General features: G+C 36.7%; 1 protein-coding gene across 1 annotated transcript in view; it reads right to left on the reverse strand.

The window, feature by feature from the left end:
- The window catches only part of Wdr44 (WD repeat domain 44), a 106413-nt gene extending 88574 nt beyond the window's left edge, over positions 1-17839 (reverse strand). The window contains exon 1 of the mRNA XM_005410462.2: positions 17367-17839. Within this exon, the coding sequence (XP_005410519.1) occupies positions 17367-17443 (77 nt within the window). The 5' untranslated portion in view covers positions 17444-17839. The remainder of the gene's footprint in view (positions 1-17366) is intronic.
- Positions 17840-18122: the final 283 nt, after the last annotated feature.

Raw genomic sequence — 18122 nt, forward strand, 5'->3', positions numbered from 1 at the left:
TCCTTTTATCTTTAAAATAAAAAAATAAATAAATAAAAATATTGTATAAAATTATCTTCAAGCTATGTGTATAAGATACCATTATATTAAAAATGATTTTTTTTGGTTTAGGTTTGGGTTCTACCCCTAAGATGTCCTATTATGGACATGTAAGTATTCCAAAATCTGAAAAGAACTGAAATTTGAACCACTTATGGTTTCAACTACTCTAGGAGTTTTAAGTATTCCAAAATCTGAAAAAAATCTGAAATCTGAAGCACTTCTGGTTCCAAGTTTTCTAGATAAGGGATATTCAATCGGTACATGTAATTATGAAGCATAATAAGTAAAATGAACTCCTATGATTCTCTATTTTATCTGAGAATTACAACAGTAGCAATACCATGCAACTAGTTATATGCTCTATTTCATCTGCCTACCTCACCCAAGAGGTAATTATTATCTAGAATTTGTCTACTGTTCCCTTACTTTTTCATTTAAAATTTTTTTTTCATCAAACTTGCATGTAAAGCCAGGCGTGGTGTTGCACGCTTATAATCTCAGCATTAGGGGCACTGAAGCAGGAGGAGCACAGCGGGTACAAGGCCAGCCTGGGCTAGCACAGTGAGCTCAAAGTTAGCCTGAACTACACAGTGAAACCCTGTCTCAAAAAATCCAAAAAACCAAAACAAAACACATACATGTATATGTATTCTACACAATATATTGAGCTTTGCTATTTTTAAGCTTTGGTTTCACTTATGCACTTCCAAAGAATATGTTGAACACTAAAATGAAATGAACTGCACTAAAAAAAAATCTTAATATTCCTGTTAGAGTAAAGGCAACTCAAAAAAGAATTAATATGTGTTAGGCTGCACATTTGTTGTACTTAAACTGTACCCATATCATTTCTTCTGTTTCTCCCCACCTTAGGTTGCCAGATTTAGAGACCAAAAATAAAGCATACTCAGTTAAATTCCAATTTCAGATAAAATAGTAAATACATCTATAGCATGTTTATCTGAAATTGGAACTTAAGTGAGTGTCCTATACTTGATATAGCAAGTCCATCTCATCCCCAAGTTAATTAGGAGGACAATTATGAGATGAGATTAAAAATATGGAAAATGTTTAAATTTTTAAAATTATCACAATAAAAGACACCATGCCATTAATCCCCCTCAAAATATTTGCCCTAGTTTTGAACATACTTACCCTATTGTTCTTGCAACTATCTGAAGCAGTTCTGGAAGATTTTTCATGTGGGTGTCTTTACTTGCACTGTCATTGCTGCCATGATGTCCTGAATTGATTAGAAAATATTTACTTTTCACGGTTATTTTGACTATGGGGAAGAGCCAGAGAAGTCATATGATACAGAGTCTGAGGTGACTAAGGTAGATGAGGACACAACGTAATGTTTTTGCAAACCCACATTTCTGTTGGACGGCACCTGGCAGCAGCATTTACCACATTTTTTATCCTACTTCATAAAGACATTCATGAAAGAGGACAACGAAAGCTGCTTCAGAAAGTGCAAGAGTAATGGTATAAGTGTGCTCAAAACAAGGAGAAGTATTTTGAGGAGGATTAATGGCAATGTGTCTTTTACTATACTAATTTCTTAAACATTCACCGTGTAATTCCATCACACTTTGTAATCTATGATATGCTGATGTGTGATAAAAGGACAAAATGGGAGAATTACACAGCCAGAGTAATTTATATATTCATCTAAATGTTGAAGGTTTTACTTAATGAGAGAAAAGTCTGCACATGTGTTCTTTAAGTCAAACCTTCTCTAGACAGTGCATTGAATTTATATGTCCAAATGCAGATACTGTATATATATACATGGTATCACATAAATAACCAAAAAATGCTCAGTGAACAGTGGGGAGATACATTACAACTTCTGTTTTGGCTGAGATTACGCCTATTCACAAAAAACTCAGGATGGCTACTGTAACAAACTAACACAAATCTTTAAAATTCTAAAAACTGAGTCAGAGCCACTATTTCTGTCTCAAAAAGACCAAAAAAAAAAAAAACAAAAAAAAAACCAAAAAACTAAAACTGTTACTCAATGTTCAAAATGAAGTTAACCTATATAGGTCAAATAAATATCTACAGCCAAATTTCTAAATAAATATAAATTAAAATTATGTCATCATTTAATAAAGGTTACAATTATTATATATAAAATGTTTCATTTTAGGACAATCTCCACACTTTATATTACAAGTATTTCAGACATATTATTACTGAATCAATCAAAAAACTGATGAGCCTTGTGCAATATGAAGTGCAATTTGCTTCTTGATTCTCTCAACTCATAATCTCAATATCCTCCCACAACCTGAAGCACTAAAAGCTCCTAGATTTAAACAGCAATCAATATCAGCATGTATCAAGACCCTAGATAGATTTGATTCCCCAAATAGAAGCTAGATGCACTGCTCTGGTAGGCATACTGTAAAACTCATCGTTTGAAATAAGCTGCTGACATGCCTGACCCTAATAAGAATTCAAATTGGGCTTTCAGAGCTTCAGTGAATGGTTTCTCTGAAGGCAATTATTGGTTGATCTTTTCTAATTTTAAACTCAGATCTTCCTCATGTTTTTGGGTAATCAGGACTAAAAATGATGGTGGAATGCTTAAGTCCACTTTTAAAAAAGATCATTGAATTTCTATGTTTTCAAAGAGTCAGAGATCATAAGCCATCCTACTTGCAGTTTCTCATCCATTCGCGATAGGAAGATCAACTGCTTTCTGGGACTTGTGTTTCTCTATCTTTTACCTGAGGGTTATCTGAAAACAAATATAATCTTTAAACCTTCTGCAAACAATGAGGAATCAACTGTGCAGTCTAAACTTACATTTGTGTTTCATATTCAACTAAACAACTAGGACCTCAAGAACTACCTCCTACAGTATAAAAATAAAAAAGAGCAATCTCATCCTTAATATACTCATTGCCGAACTTTTCATTATACTCAATGAAAAGAATATACCAAAACTGGGCAACACACAGAAAAGTGGACTAACAAGGACTTTTCTGTCAGTAAGAGGACTCACTTCTTTCTGGGCTCTGAAAACGTGGTAGCTGGCTCTTAAGAAGCCCCTAGTCAGGTTGCAAAAGTCCTGGCAGACTCCTAAAGAGGTAAAAAGGAGCAATGACATGGGAGGAAGAAGTATGGAGTGGGTCAGCTGGAAAAACACCGCTGTTGCTTTTTCTTACTGGAAGGTGAGTGTAAGTTTCTAACAAGGAATTACTCTATAGCTTGATTTTTGTTTTTATTCCCTTCTTCTGCCTTGCCATAAGAAAAATAAAATGTAAGATGAGTTTAAGCATTATGATAAGCAGCCCAAATAAGCAGAGAAAAGGATAGCTTGGCTATACAACGTGGAATTCTAAGGTCCTTAAGGTGAACAGCCTATGAGCAGAGATAACGCCTTAGCCCATCATTAAAGTAAGCAGCAAATTTAAGGGTTTTAAATTCTGAAGCCCAGAAAGCTGAAACAGTTAAGATGTGATAGCAAACTAAGACTCACACTAAAGTGCTAAGCCTAAATGGGGAACCAGAAAGTTTCTGGTGCTCAGAAGATTTATTCTTCCCACTGTGGCCAGACAGGAAAAAAAGCAACAGCCAAGACAGAAATGCATACAAAACAATCCCAGGTTGAATAACAAAACTGAAAACATCTCAAATTTAGAGAACAAGATGTTGCTTTGTCTTTTAAATCTTTATCAAAGTGCATATTTTAAAAAATTTTTGGTATGTACTATTGTACAGTATACTGGAGTTGAAGTGCATATATTCATGGAACATTTTACTAGATACTAGAAATCCTTCATAGAAGTTGAGAAGAAGCACATCACCCTAATAACACTACTCCTAAAACTAACCCCACTGAAGAAATGGCAACCAAGAGAAAATGGCCCACTGACCTTTCAAATCCAAGCATCTGTGACAGTATCATGCCCATTCATGTAGTCCTATTTCAAGTTGGTTACTACCAAAAGTGACCAAAGAAATCCATAAGTCTAGAAATGGCAGAAAGTGCTACACAATCATAAACCACTCTGATTTTCCTGGTATGTCCTAAAATGTCATGTTTTAACAAGGCAATAGAAAACAATAATCACTTAAATTTGTCTGGATACAAGTCAATATTGGTTTATAAACAAGATTAACAAAAAACTCGAGTATAGTTGCAACAATCACTTAATAAAGAATTAACTGAATCCTAAAGATGTGAATTCAATACTAATACTACTTCTATTATTGTTTGAATGATCATTTTAAGTTTTAACTACTACGAAAGCCTAGAAGTAAAATATAACTAAAAATGTCTAACAATTCTTCTATTAATAATATTAACAGAAATAGGTAGTAAGAAAATTTGGTACAATGGTTCCATTTTTTCAAAAGCAGGATTTATAGCAATATTTGTAAAACTTTTAGTGAAATCAGAGGAAACTGTGCTGAAATACAAACCTCTTTACATGAGGGAAATCGCAAACGAAGTAAACTCTTAAACTATTACAGCTTTTCTAAAATGAAAACCTGATTAAAAATTTATATAGTATAGTTTTATGTCATATTCCTAAAAGAACAGCTTGATGTGTTATTGACAAAACAACAATAAAAAACATTTTCCTTGGCTTTCTCAAGAATTCTAGGATAGAAACATTCTACTCTGCACATCTACAACCATTCAATAAATAGCTACATTAAAAAAATAACCCCAATGCCCGGTGGCAATATCAATGTCCCACTTTATCAAGTTAGAAGATAAGTCGTATCTATTAATGATTAAAATATTTCTAGCAAAACCAAGACAGAAGCAAATAATTAAATTTATTCCTGCCTGGAGAAGTCAACACCTAATGCAATAATGCTAAATAATGTGTAACTTACTTTTTAAAGGATAAAGAAGATATTGAGCTGAGGTCATATTACAAAACTTTATTAATATGTTAAAATGATCTTGTAAGTTAACTGGAGCATTCAACTGAGTATTAACCTTAACAAGTGAACGCCAGTAACTTCTAAATAAAAATTAGGGCCTTGTGGTACATGCGTGGGAGGCTGAGACAGGAGAAGCACAACTTGAGCACAACCTGGGCAACTCAGTGTCTTAGACTTTGCCTCAAAATACGAAATAAAACATGTTGGAATGTAGTTGAGTGAAAAGGCGCTAGCTTCAATCCTCAGTATTTTTTTTTTTTTTTTTTTTTTTGGTTTTTCTCCGGTACCGGGAACTGAACTCATGACCTTGCGCTTGCCAGGCAGGCGCTTTTGCCGCTGAGCTAAATCCCCAGCCCCAATCCTCAGTATTGAAAAGAAAAAATAAGGGCCTTAAAGCACCTGTCATAATAGTCTTTTATTAACAATTTAAACTGCTCAGTTCTATTATCAGTGAACTAATTATTCAGACTTCAAGATACTTGGTTTTTCTTCTTCTGAGTTACTCCAAAGATGGATAAAGGAAGAAAATTTAACCAAGCCATTTGTCTTGCTTTCCTAACTAAAGAAAATCTACTTTTATTATCTCTAATAAAATTTTTCAGAAAAAGTTGTAGCTTTTAATTATTTATGTTCTTCCTCAATATCATGTCAATAAAAAACCAGACATTTCACTAAGATTTAATATTAAGCCCTTTATTTTATAAATTCAATTTCTATACTTTAGGTATCTGAATTTATACTTCTGCATGCTATTATAAAATATCTATCAAGGACTAAATATTCTAGGAAAATTTTAAGTTATCTAGAATGCTTGCCTACGTAAAATATAGTATAGGCCAAGTTTAAGCCCTTTATTGTTTATTATAAAGATTAGTCAATCTTATTTGCATCTTAAATAGTAATTAGTATTCATGTAATTTTTGTAATTGCCTAGTTATCAGGAATGCATTTTTCTCATTAATTTGATTACCAATGGTGGTTTGATTAGGGGAAAAATGTTATTCATTACCACATCCACTCATTGTGACTGCTAGAAAGCACAAAGGAGGAAGGGAAAAAAGAAACATTGTGTTTCTAGTTAGTGGCTATGGTCAAAAATATGAATCAGATTTATACAGAAAAGAAAAAAAAAAACACAGTACTTGGCCCAACTAAACAAGGGACAATAACCTATAAAACAATTATAGAAAAAAATCTCGGGATAGAAAGTCTGGGAGGTGGCAGTAGAGATTAAACCCAGGGGCTCACTTATGCTAGATGAGTGTTCTACCATTAAACTACATTCACAACCCTTTTTAAGTTTTATTTTGAAACAAGCTCTCAATACATTGCCCAAATCAGTCACCAATGACTTTTTTCTCAGCTTCCCAAGTAGCAGGGATTACAGGAAACCATTGATTGGGATAGAGACACTTTTTTGGCTTTTTGAGACAGGGTATCACTATGTAGTCCAGGCTGACTTCAAACTCACTATGTGGTCTAAGCTGGCCTCAAACTCCTAGAGATTCTCCTGACTCAGCCTCCTGGGTGCTGGGGATTACAGGTGTGTGTTGCCTTGCTGGGCAGGATAGAGACAATTTGTTGAAGTTCTATGGCCCAAAACAGCAGTGGCTCACATCCCTAAGGGGTTTACCCTGAAAACAAAGAACATACAGTACCTTTGAAAGGCAGTAATAGTGTCTGGGTCAAACCTTAAAAGGAAGGGCATTAAAAACATTGCCTTTTATTTTTTAAACTTGTTTTTAAACAGTAAATTAAACTCACCAAAATAGTAAGAGAGTTAGCCTTGTTCTAATAACTCACATGTAAAGTCGACATCACAAAATGCTTACAGTTTATAAACAGAAAGTAGCTAGTGTTTTACATTTCCATTCAAAACCATTCCTGTAATACTGTAAGTTAGTGAAGCTGAACTTGTTGACGGTTCCACAAGTCCCATACCCACCATACCCACCCTGATTGCCAATTTAACAGTTGAGAGAGGTATGACACCTATCTCACAGAACTCCAACACAATCAGAAATGATAATGTGTGTAAAAAGAACTCTGAAAACAATGTCCAACATTATTTGGGATTATTTAAGGTATTATCAGTCTTTGCATGTGCAACATGTAGGACAATCTAATACTTCTTTCATATTCTGAACACATTTGTCCCTGAAAAAACACTTGGTAACAAGGAATTGATTTGAGTGCAGGATAACTGGCAATATCTCCCAAGCCTTCACTGTTAACATTTGATATTTAAAGTACAGGATATTTCAAGTTACAAAGGTCTCATAAATTCAAACCAGTCCTTGCCTCAGCTCCCTCCCCTACCCTCCTTCCTATTACAAATGTGTATGTGAGGGGCAGGTGGGGGGTGCAACTGGGTGGAAATCTGAAAGAATTAAGTTCAAAAGTCAAAGAAATTGTGGAACCTGAACAGAACAGAGCATGTCTACTCACCAAACTGATCCCCACCTCAACTTTCTGCTGCTGCTGCTGCTACACATTAATTGTGGACATCTTCCCATGCTAGAAAGTATGGCAAAGGCTAAAGCAAAAGCCAACGGCCAAGAGATCTGATCAGGGACATAACAGGGATAGTAAAATTCACTTAAAGGAAAAAGTACTGATCTCAGTCATTTATCTTAACCGAGCCAATAGAGATAAAACACCCATTGCAAAATACTGACAAACCTCTTTCATCAAGGTACGAATTTTATCAAGCTACTTAATTTACTCTGCTAACCCATCTTTCCTAGTCCAATAACCAACTTTCACCTGAGACACCAACCAATTCCACTCATCAATGTATATTTACAATCTAATTATCCCCTTACTCCTTTCAAATTCCACACTCATTACATTTCATTCATCACTGCTCCTTCTCAGCTGCAAGGGGCAAGAATTTGTTCTGTTAGGAAACCTCTGTATTAATGATATTGGATAAGCTGAGAAGGAGCACAAGGGAATGGAATTGGGGTTGGGGTAAATGTTCAAACCACTATTTCAGTTTGACATGGGTAGATAAGCATATTTTAAAATACAGGTGTTCAGCGAGGTGTGGTGCTGCACACCTGTAATTCTAGCACTCAGAAGTCTGAGGTTGGAGTTCAAGGCCAGCCGATGTTATATGAGTGCAAGACCAGCCTGGACTACATAGGGAGATCCTGTCTCAGAAAACAACTAAAAAGCTGCTTTTTAAAAGAATAGTCAAATTATTAAAAGTACTGCTAATAACCAGAAGGGTGATTTGCAGAGTCTCTTAATTTAAATAAAGATATTTAGGGATAGATTTAAAAGAAGATGATGAAAAATAAGTCCATTCATAGCTATTCTTTCCTGTTCAAAAGCAATGCTAGAATGAACACTCCTCCTACTCATTACTTTGTGACCAGGGTGCCTCCTTTGGATAAAGTAAGGTTGAAAACAGCACAACATGTTATTTATTGATTTTAAAGAATGTTTGATCTGTGGTCCGTAAGAATGCCCAGGGTTTAATGAGTTTTGTACTGGAATAATCTATGATACAGAGAAATTTTTTAAGTTGTCTATCACAAGTTTCCAAAAGTCTTGTGAACTTCTCCTTGGATTACAAAAAGTACAAAATAAAACAACAACAAATACACTAATCCCTCTTTTTAAAATTTAAGGATTAGGGCCCTGGGGAGAAAGTAGGTCTGTTTATTCAATTAAAATTCTCTTTGGGGGCATTATTAAACTTTAACTATGTTTTGGGTAGGATATACTAGTCTTAACTAAAATCAACATTTAACTAAAAATCCAAGCCAAGAAGACATAATTTAATCACTTCATTGCCAAAAGTCTAAACTGACAAGTTTACTATAATAATCTTCTAATTCATAAAGACAAATACTTTTTGAAAAGTACGTGTAATAAATACCTTAAAAGTAAAACTTTAATGAACATAAAAATTGGTTGTGTTTCTATACATGAACAGTGAATTGTCTGAAAAACAAATCAAGAAAACAATCTCAAGAAAGCTACAAAAAACTCTCAGAATAAATTCAGTTAAAAAGGTCTCTACAATGAAAATTATGAAACACTGATGCAAGAAACTGAAGAACACACTGTAAAAACAGTTGGTGTTCATGCACTGTAAGAATCAATATTGTTAAAATGTCTATGCTACTAAAATGATCTACAAATTCAATGTAATCCTATCAAAGTATCAATGACATTCCACACAGAATTAAAAGAAAAAACAACAATGATAAAGTTCACACAGAACCACATACACACAAGAAAACCTCAAATAGCCAAAGCAATCTTAAAAAGAACAAGGCAGGAAGCATTATACTACCTGACTTCAAAACATAATGCAAGGCCAGTAATTAAAACAGCTTCAGGCTGAGGCAGGAGGAGAGCTTGAGACCAACCTGGTTTATAAAGTGAGCTCAAGGCCTGCCTGAACTGCATAGCAAGACCCTGTCTCAAAAAGACAAAAAAAAAAATACTACAACCGGAATGATGTACATTCTAAAACAGCCTCATACTGGCATAAAAAGATACACAGACCAACGGAACAAATATGAGCCTAGGACTAAATCCGCATATCCACCCCAACTGATCTTTGACAAAGGTACATAAGAAAAGGACAAAAAATAGTGCTGGCACAAAAAATTTTAAAAAAAGAAAAAACATGGTGCTGGGAAAACTGGATATCCACATGCAAAAGAATGAAGCTAGACCTGATTTTCTCACCAATTACCAAAATCAACTCAAAATGGAGTAAAGACCTAAATTTAACACCTAAAACTGAAATAACTAGAAGAAAACAAAGGGAAATGCTTTAGAACATTGGAATTGGCAAGGATTTTTGGATAAGGCCCCATAAGCACAGGCACCAAAAGCAAAAACAAAGTGGATTACATCACCCCAAAAAAGCTTCAGCACACCAAAGGAAACAATGAATAAAAAGAGCCTCCACAGAATGGCAGAAAATATTCACAAACAAGACATCTAACAGAAGGCTAACAGCCAAAATACTGTATACAAATAACTCAAGAGTAACCCCCAAAAACCAACTAAAAATGAACTATACAACTAGACAATCTTCAAAAGACATACAATAGATCAACTGTACATCTGAAAGTTATTACTATACCTCACAATATTTGTAAGTATAATTATAAGAAACATTAACAAAAATAACTTAAATATTATGCCTTCAATATCCTTATCTAATATCTAAATATTTCTTCAATATTCTTATAAATATGTGAGACAATTATACTTATAATTTAAAACTATTCTAAGTATTGTGAAGTTTTTTAAGAGAAAAATATGTCAAATGAACATGAAAAATGTAAAGCCCCATACAACTGTTCAATATTTACATGTTTTCCTGATTACTTGCAGGCTGTAAAAGAAAGACAACATTTCCTATAAAATTTTAAAAGTTTTCTTAAATTAGAATGAATTTATCTAAAGGCAAGTAATTTTTCTACAACCTATAGAAACTATTTTTATTAAAAGTCAGATTATTTATTTGGTAGCTGCTGATCGGTCAAGATGCTTCTAAAGTACTTCAGCTAATCTGAGATAAAACTGAGTCTAAAAATTCTATGTGGAAGCATGTTTATAAATGGGAAGCCTGGATATTAAAATTTATTCTATTTGCTATTACAAAGTGAGGGCAAATGGACACCAGTGATGCCATACATTCAATCTTCAAGTCAGCAATTAACACTAGAACTAAGAAAATCAGTATAACTAAATGTTGTCTGAACATTTTTTTGTTAAATTCTTTATATTTAAAATGTTGGGACAAAAATTTTTGTGGACTTGAAAGCAACCGACCCTGATGGAATGCTACAGTATAAACTGCTAGACAGCTGCAACTAGTAATAAAATGCTAAGACCTGAAGAGCTTTAGCAGAATCTGATTATATGATAATCCTAGTATCTGAGAGAAGGCGAAAGAGCTAGAATAACTGATAGAATGGTTGCTATAGTAACTAAAATAAATATGTGTACTCGGGAAAACACTGGAGTTGCCATCAAGTATGAGGCCCACTTTACGTTTGAGGTTTTTTTTTCCCTCAGTTTTGAATCATGACAGCTAACACAAAGAAAAACTGCTCAATTTGAAATAACAGAATAGATACGGTTCCACTCTAAACAGTAAAGTAGGGACCCAATGAAAGGCTTAGTCAGTTAGCTGAATAATATCCAAAAAAAGAAGGAAACAGACCTTATGTAAGTTTGTAGAAAGGAGCTTAGCTCTGGAAAGAAAAAAGAAATGTAGGTTGATTTTCAATTCAAGTTATCACTAGGGCATTATAAAGTACCTATCATTTCTATTACTTTAAATATCATTTGGGCAGGCGTGGTGGCACACACCTGTAATCCTAGCACTCGAGAGGCTGAGACAGGAGGATTGTTGTGAGATGGAGACCAGCCTGAGCCACAAAGTGAGTTCCAGGCCAGCCTGAACTGCATAGCAAGACCCTGTCTCACAAAAAAAAAAAAAAAAAAAAACGATTTGAAGTGTTTCTTATAGGTTATTATTTCTTACAAAAACAGTTATTTAACTCGCTGTGTTTGTACATATCTAAAACAACACTAAATGGTGGGATTTGTCTTTTTTTCCCTCTGTTACTGAGACCGCAGGAAGCAGTCTCATAACCTGGAGGATGACTCACTGCTGGGGTTATCTTCACCTCTGCTACCTCCATGACTACAATCTCTAGGATCCTGCTCATACTCCCTTTCTCTACCACCACCACTATAACCCCAGGAAGTAACTACCAAAATTGCAGCCACAGTATGAGAAAACAAACAACTCCTTCAGGAGACTTGCCTTGCAAATTCACCTGACTTTGTCTAAGTCATTACAGTGTACTGAAACGAACACAGATACCAAAAACTACCCTGTAATTCTAACACTCTTGGAAGCTGAAGAAGGAAGACCATAAGTTCAAACCCAACCTAGGCAATTTGGCAACTTAGTGAATCTCTGTCCCAAAATAAAAAAAGTGATTATTGTCTGTTCCATAACACCACTAAGGAATTTTTCATCTTAAAACTACCTAGATTTTTTTTCTTTACATCTTTAAAAATTAGATTTCATCTACCCTGTTTTCTGAAATCGGTTATCATAAGAATAGTTTTCAACTCACAGGAATTTATATGGATTCAAATTGAGCCCTTATTGTTAGCAACTGTTCTACCTCCACGAGTCACCAACTGACAGTCAGGGGTCACTATATTTAGAACTTAAATTTACTAACTAATATGTAGAAAAATTTTCCCCACTTCAATGTGATGTTACATGAGTGTGGTAAGACAGCACTTATAAACATTCTATCAATCCATAAAGCCAACAGTAAACAAATATAATCTGTAATTAAATGCCAGTTCAGAAACAGCCATTTTATTTGATTTTATTTTAATTTTTTTGGGAAAAATTCCTTCTATATAGTTCACACTGGCCTTGAACTTGCTATGTAGCCCAGACTGGCCTCCACCTCGCAGCAATTCTCTTGGCTTAGTCTCCTAAGTGCTGGGATTACAGGCATGCGCCACCATGCCTGGCTCAAACAGCCATTTTAAAGGAAGCTTCACTAAAATAATTCATAATGTACAAATATTACAAGTGATGGAGGGAGGGAGGAGGGAAAGGGGATGAAAACAATAATTGAAAGAAGAAAAAACTGGAGAGAGAGCTTTTGCAAATGGGAAAGGGACTAAGAGATGGAAGAAGCAGAGAAGGAGGGGAGAGTAGGAGACAAGAAAAGATGTCTTCCGTACATGTACCAACTCCTAATGATAAAAATAACCATCATGTACTGCAAACATGTACTAATAAAGATAAAAATTAAAAAGAAAAAATAAAACAAATATTTTAAGAGATGTTTCTTATGCCTATGTAAAGAGAAGCTGAGTTATAAACAAAGACAGCTATATAACTTTTTATTTTTTAGACTTACTAATTCTTCACGACACTTTGATCTCAGTCCCAATCACTTCATCAGGATTTTGCCATTACTCCAATATAAGCATGGTGGATTCCAGTTAACTCTAACTAGACTCCTAAAATTAAAATATAATAAAATAATATAGCCACTATTCTTAAATAAGCTATTCTGTCACTGTTTCTCATTCTGACTTGGAGAAAGTTAGCAAACAATAGTTAGGTTCCTAGAACATGCAATGTCTTCTGATGAGTAAATCATAAAGTACCAGTCATATTGGATAAAACAGACCCCCTTAAGAGGGCATATGTCAGGAACCTATAGTATGAATTTCCACAATTATTCTCCCTCTTCCCACAGATAATGGCATCATCATTTATATAAAGAATCAAGCGACTTCAGTTCTAGCTCCTCGTCTACTACTAATCAGTTGTGTCTTCCTCTCACTGAGCCTAGGTTTCACTTTCAGTTAAAGGGAGGGCTGGCTAAAAGATCTCAAGTCCCTTCCTATTCTACAAATGTATGATTTTATCCTTCTTGCAGGTCTCAAAAATATTTTGGCTGCCACTAAGAACAGTGCTGAAAATGTTACATTTATTTTTATGACATGTTCACAGTGTAAGCCTTCAGAGTGTGTAGGTATAATCCACAGATGGTAGAGGGGACATTGACTCATATGTGATTTCCCCAGTAAATGGGTCTTCAGCCATGTACCAAAGCCATGAAGTTTCTTCAACTAAAAGGTTAAAAAATACACACACACACAGACACACACACCCCGATGGAAAAAAAAAATCACAGAAAGATTTCCCAGGAACAAAAAACTTATCAATGAAAGTACATTACTAAATCTCAATAGAGCCAGGCGTGGTGGTGCACACCTGTAATCCCAGCACTTGGGGAGGCTGAGGCAGAAGGATCATTGCAAGTTCGAGACAAGCATGGGCTACAAAGTGAGCTCAAAGCCAGCCTGAACTGCATAGTGAAACCCTGTCTCAAAAAGACAAAAAAAAATCTCAATACAATGACAGACATAAAGAGTTGGAAGGGTCCTCAAAATATAGTCTCAAGTAAAAGATGAGGAAATAAAATGACTCACAGTCTAAGGCTGTTTCCTACTATAAAACAGTTCCTCTTCTTTTTCCTGCTGTATTGCGCATGGCAAGAGAAAGAAGGCAGATTGCAAATGACCTGAGATCCAGTCCTAGTTCTGCCATTCATCTGCTGTGGCATTAGGAATTAGTCACTTTCCCTCTCTGGGCTTCAATGTCAACATTTTATAGATAGAGTAACTAGATATGCCTTCTAGCTATAACAGAATATGATCTTATAAAATTTCTATCTGACAAAAAAAAAAAATATACATTCCTAAAAGAGAAAGTGAGAATATCTAGCCAAAAGAACTTAAAAGTTTGGGTTGTTGTTTTTAAATAGATGTATCAGTTCAATTTACAAGCTATTGGGGGAAGATATCTCATAATCTCTCCATACAATGTGGGGTAGCTATGATGTACTAGAAAAAAAATGTTCATTAGAAATCTGAAGAGCTGGTTTCAAATCCCAGCTCTTCTCCCAGAACAATTCACTTAATTTCTCTCAGCCTAAGTTTCCTCATATGTAAAATTGGACAAAAGAATAAGAAAACTGCACCTAAAGTACAAACCAAAATAAAACATTATAATGTGACGTATTTTGCAAACCTGAGCAAGAGGGGATGATTGGCTCCTGGAAAAGTAGGTTGTATTGGACTCAAAACTCTTTCTATAAAACCGAGCTGTTTTTTAACTTACTAAATTTGTTTTCAAAGAGTAGATTAACAAAGCAGAAGATAACACTGAAGAAGCAATGCAAGGAATGAAACAATTTTAGGAAATGGACTATGTATGTGGATTTTGCTGATTAACAAAACATATGAGATTACCTCTCAACTGCCTACTTAGTTTACTACAATTTGGTCAAATGGTCTGTGTATTTCCTAACACACAATAGCAAGAAACATTTCTTAAAGTGTCCAAATTCAATTTATCACTCTTAGAGTTTGTATAGTTGCCAATTTAGTTCACGCCAAGGGACAGAAGACATTTCTGATGACCAGATAGTGATGCCATACGATTCCACAAATCAAGATTTTTTACTGCATTTGTAGGTTGTTAGTTGCCAAGCCAAGTTTGCTCACAGTGCCTTATGCAAATGAAAAAACCTATCACAAAAGATAGAAGAAAATGTAAGTGATGTCATCCTTTTTCTGTCCTCTTAATATGCTAGTTCTTTTCAGATGCAGTTCTGCAGATGAACCAATATTCTTCTAAATTCTCTCACTTATACATGCGGAGACATGAAATCTAGACAGACTCTATATAGTTTTATCCATAGAGCTCTCAACATGTCAAATTTGGTAGGTTGGAGTTAAAATTAGGAAGCTGGATCCCAAGGGACCTTCTTTTCCTTTTAAACTTTTCACCTAGTACCAAAATATCAAAGTACATGAGAAGTTATATTATCCCAGGGGGAAAAAGTGACTATCAATTCTATCAAAATGACTCATTCAGTTTAGGTATGTAAAATGGCCAAATTCTGTATACCAAAGTAAGCACTGTGTAAAATTAACAAATTTGCTAATGACAAAAAAAGAATGAATATTGGAATGCATTTCCTCAGCCAGATACTGGACTAAACAGTTTACACAGGCCCTGAGATATTTGTCTTTTGAAATTAAACATATTGGGGCTGGGGATTTAGCTCAGCGGCAAAAGCGCCTGCCTGGCAAGCGCAAGGTCGTGAGTTCGGTTCCCGGTACCGGAGAAAAACCAAAAACCAAAAAAAACAAACAAACAGAAATTAAACATATTTTATTCGATGAAAAAGAACCATATATACATAGCTACAAATTGGTAACAATCATGTTATTTCTTTCCTCAATTCTAATACACAAAGTAAGTACTCAAATATTGTCTTTTAACCTAAATTGACAGTATTATTTTGAAAGGAAAACCATGCACTAAAAAATTTAATTTGAAGGGAAACCAATACATTTGAAAATCCAAACATTTTTCTATCTTCTACTATCAAACGATGAACTTATCTCAGATACTGAATTTAAGAGATTCAGTGCCATCTCCTTTTTTTTTTTTTTGAGACAGGGTCTTGCTATGTAGTTTCGACTGGCCTTGGACTCACAACGTGGCCCAGACTGTCCTCGAACTCACAGCGATCCTTCTGCCTCATCCTCCGGAGTGCTGGGTTTACAGGCATGTGCCACCACACCCGGCTCAGTGCCATCCCAACACCGGTTATTACCACCCAAAAATCTTATAACAGTGATATGAGGTGGGTGGAAACACATTTGTGCAACTTGTTAGCATACATTTCTGATTTTATTGCAGTAATATATGGGGTATACACTGTGCATAATGTGTATCAGATTTTAGAACAAATTCTAGAATTTACTCATAACTTTATTTGCATCAAATAGGGTACTTCTTTGGTGGTGAAAGCTACTGAACTCCAAGAAGCACATCAGCGATTTACACTAACACAAATTTTCCAGTTCTCATGTTCTTACAAGCAGGAAAATCATTTTGCTATCTCTAGATAGCAAGAAGAGTTCAGCGAAATCGCTTTAAACACTGTCTCAACTTTGAAAAGTGGAGGAGTGCTAAGTAGAACTGGTGGTCAAGTGAACCATTCCAATTACAGTACTTTCAGAATCACTCATATAAATCACCACTAAAACATCTTGCCGAATTTGACGAGGGGCACAAAGCTGGAACTCTCGTTCCAAGCACCAAATTACTCAGCAATTGTTTGTGCCTCTGTATTCGGTTGTGTACAGTACATTTACGTCCCGCTATCCTTTTACACCACATCATTCTCCTTAATGGTAAGGACCCTATCTTCAATTTTCTTTGCCTCACGGTAAGGTGCTATTTTAGTAAAACAGTTGGTCTAGAGTACACCAGCTAGAGGACTTCCTTAAGTAAATATCCAACCTTTCTCCCACTCCTGTTCTGTGCAAAGAAAAGTCTGAAACAAATAGGTAAGTTAGCGGTGAAAGGACGAAGAGGAGGAAGAAAAAGAAGAAATAAAACCGGGGCAGTGCAATTTCTCCCTACCGCTAATTTAATCTATGGTCCCCGAGGCCAAAACGGATGTGTGAAAGGTAAGCTGTGAACCCCAAGAATCCAAGTCTCTAGCTCTCGGGCACTTTAAACTGTCCCAGTGGAAGAAGCCAGGAAAGGGGGACGCAAGACAGCCTCTAGGGCCATTCACTAGGGAAAGGGGAGGGTGATCGCGACGTGGGCGTTTCTTCCTCCTCCAACACACCCTGCCCCAAAGAGCCCCAGGTCTGGGTTCTGAAGTGCTCCAGTGAGACAGAGGAACCAGCCGCGGCAGACACAGCAGGACCTGGGAGAGAAGGGGAAGGGGCAGGGCAAGCCACAGGACTGGAATGCCTGGCTCCGGGGCCATAGCTCACTTACTTACCCTACTGGGTAGCCGACCCCTAGGTGCACATCTTCAGGGGCATCATAGAACTCCTCGGTGTCGCTTTCCGACGCCATTTATAAGACACGCCCGCGGTGTGGGGGCCGACGCCGCCTGGAGGAAGGGTGACTCTCCGGTCTCCTCTTCGGCGTCCTCCACCCCGGCGAGACTGTGGGGAGGTGGGTCCCAGGCGAGGGTGAAGAGGGAGCAGTGGGGCGCTGATTAGGGACAGGGGGCCGCCCTTAGTTGAGGGGCCGAGGGGATGACCGGCAGAGCAGCCGCTCGAAGAGGCGGCAGTGGGTTCAAGGACTGTTGCTGCCACCGCTCCCACCGATAGGTGTATAAGGAGCGCGAGAGAAGAGGCCGTGGCTCTTCTCAGTGGGGGAGGGCGGGCGTGCTGGAGACAGCAGCTCCAGTTTCTCCCGCAGCAGCGATTACAGCAGCTGCAAGAGCGAGTTGCCCGCAAAATACCGACGCGCACCTAACCTCGCGAGATTTTGGGCGGGGGGGGGGGCTAAAGCGTGGGCGGGGCGAAGAGGTGGCGGGGGCGGTCCCAGCGAGGCAGCGTTCTGATTACTTATACTTCAGAAGCCTATCAAAAAGGCGCAAGCGCATTGAGGGTATTAGGCGGGGGCCGGAAGTAGAAGAGAAGGGAGGGGGTGAGTGTCCCGAGGGGAGGAGTCTAAGACCTTCGCCAAAGAAGCTTGTTGACTGGCTCTGCGCTCGCCAGGCACAGGTGGGGCCGAAGTAAGTGTT

The sequence above is a fragment of the Chinchilla lanigera genome, unplaced genomic scaffold (assembly GCF_000276665.1).
Source record: "Chinchilla lanigera isolate Chin_1 unplaced genomic scaffold, ChiLan1.0 scaffold00133, whole genome shotgun sequence".
NCBI classification, from domain to species: Eukaryota; Metazoa; Chordata; class Mammalia; order Rodentia; family Chinchillidae; genus Chinchilla; species Chinchilla lanigera.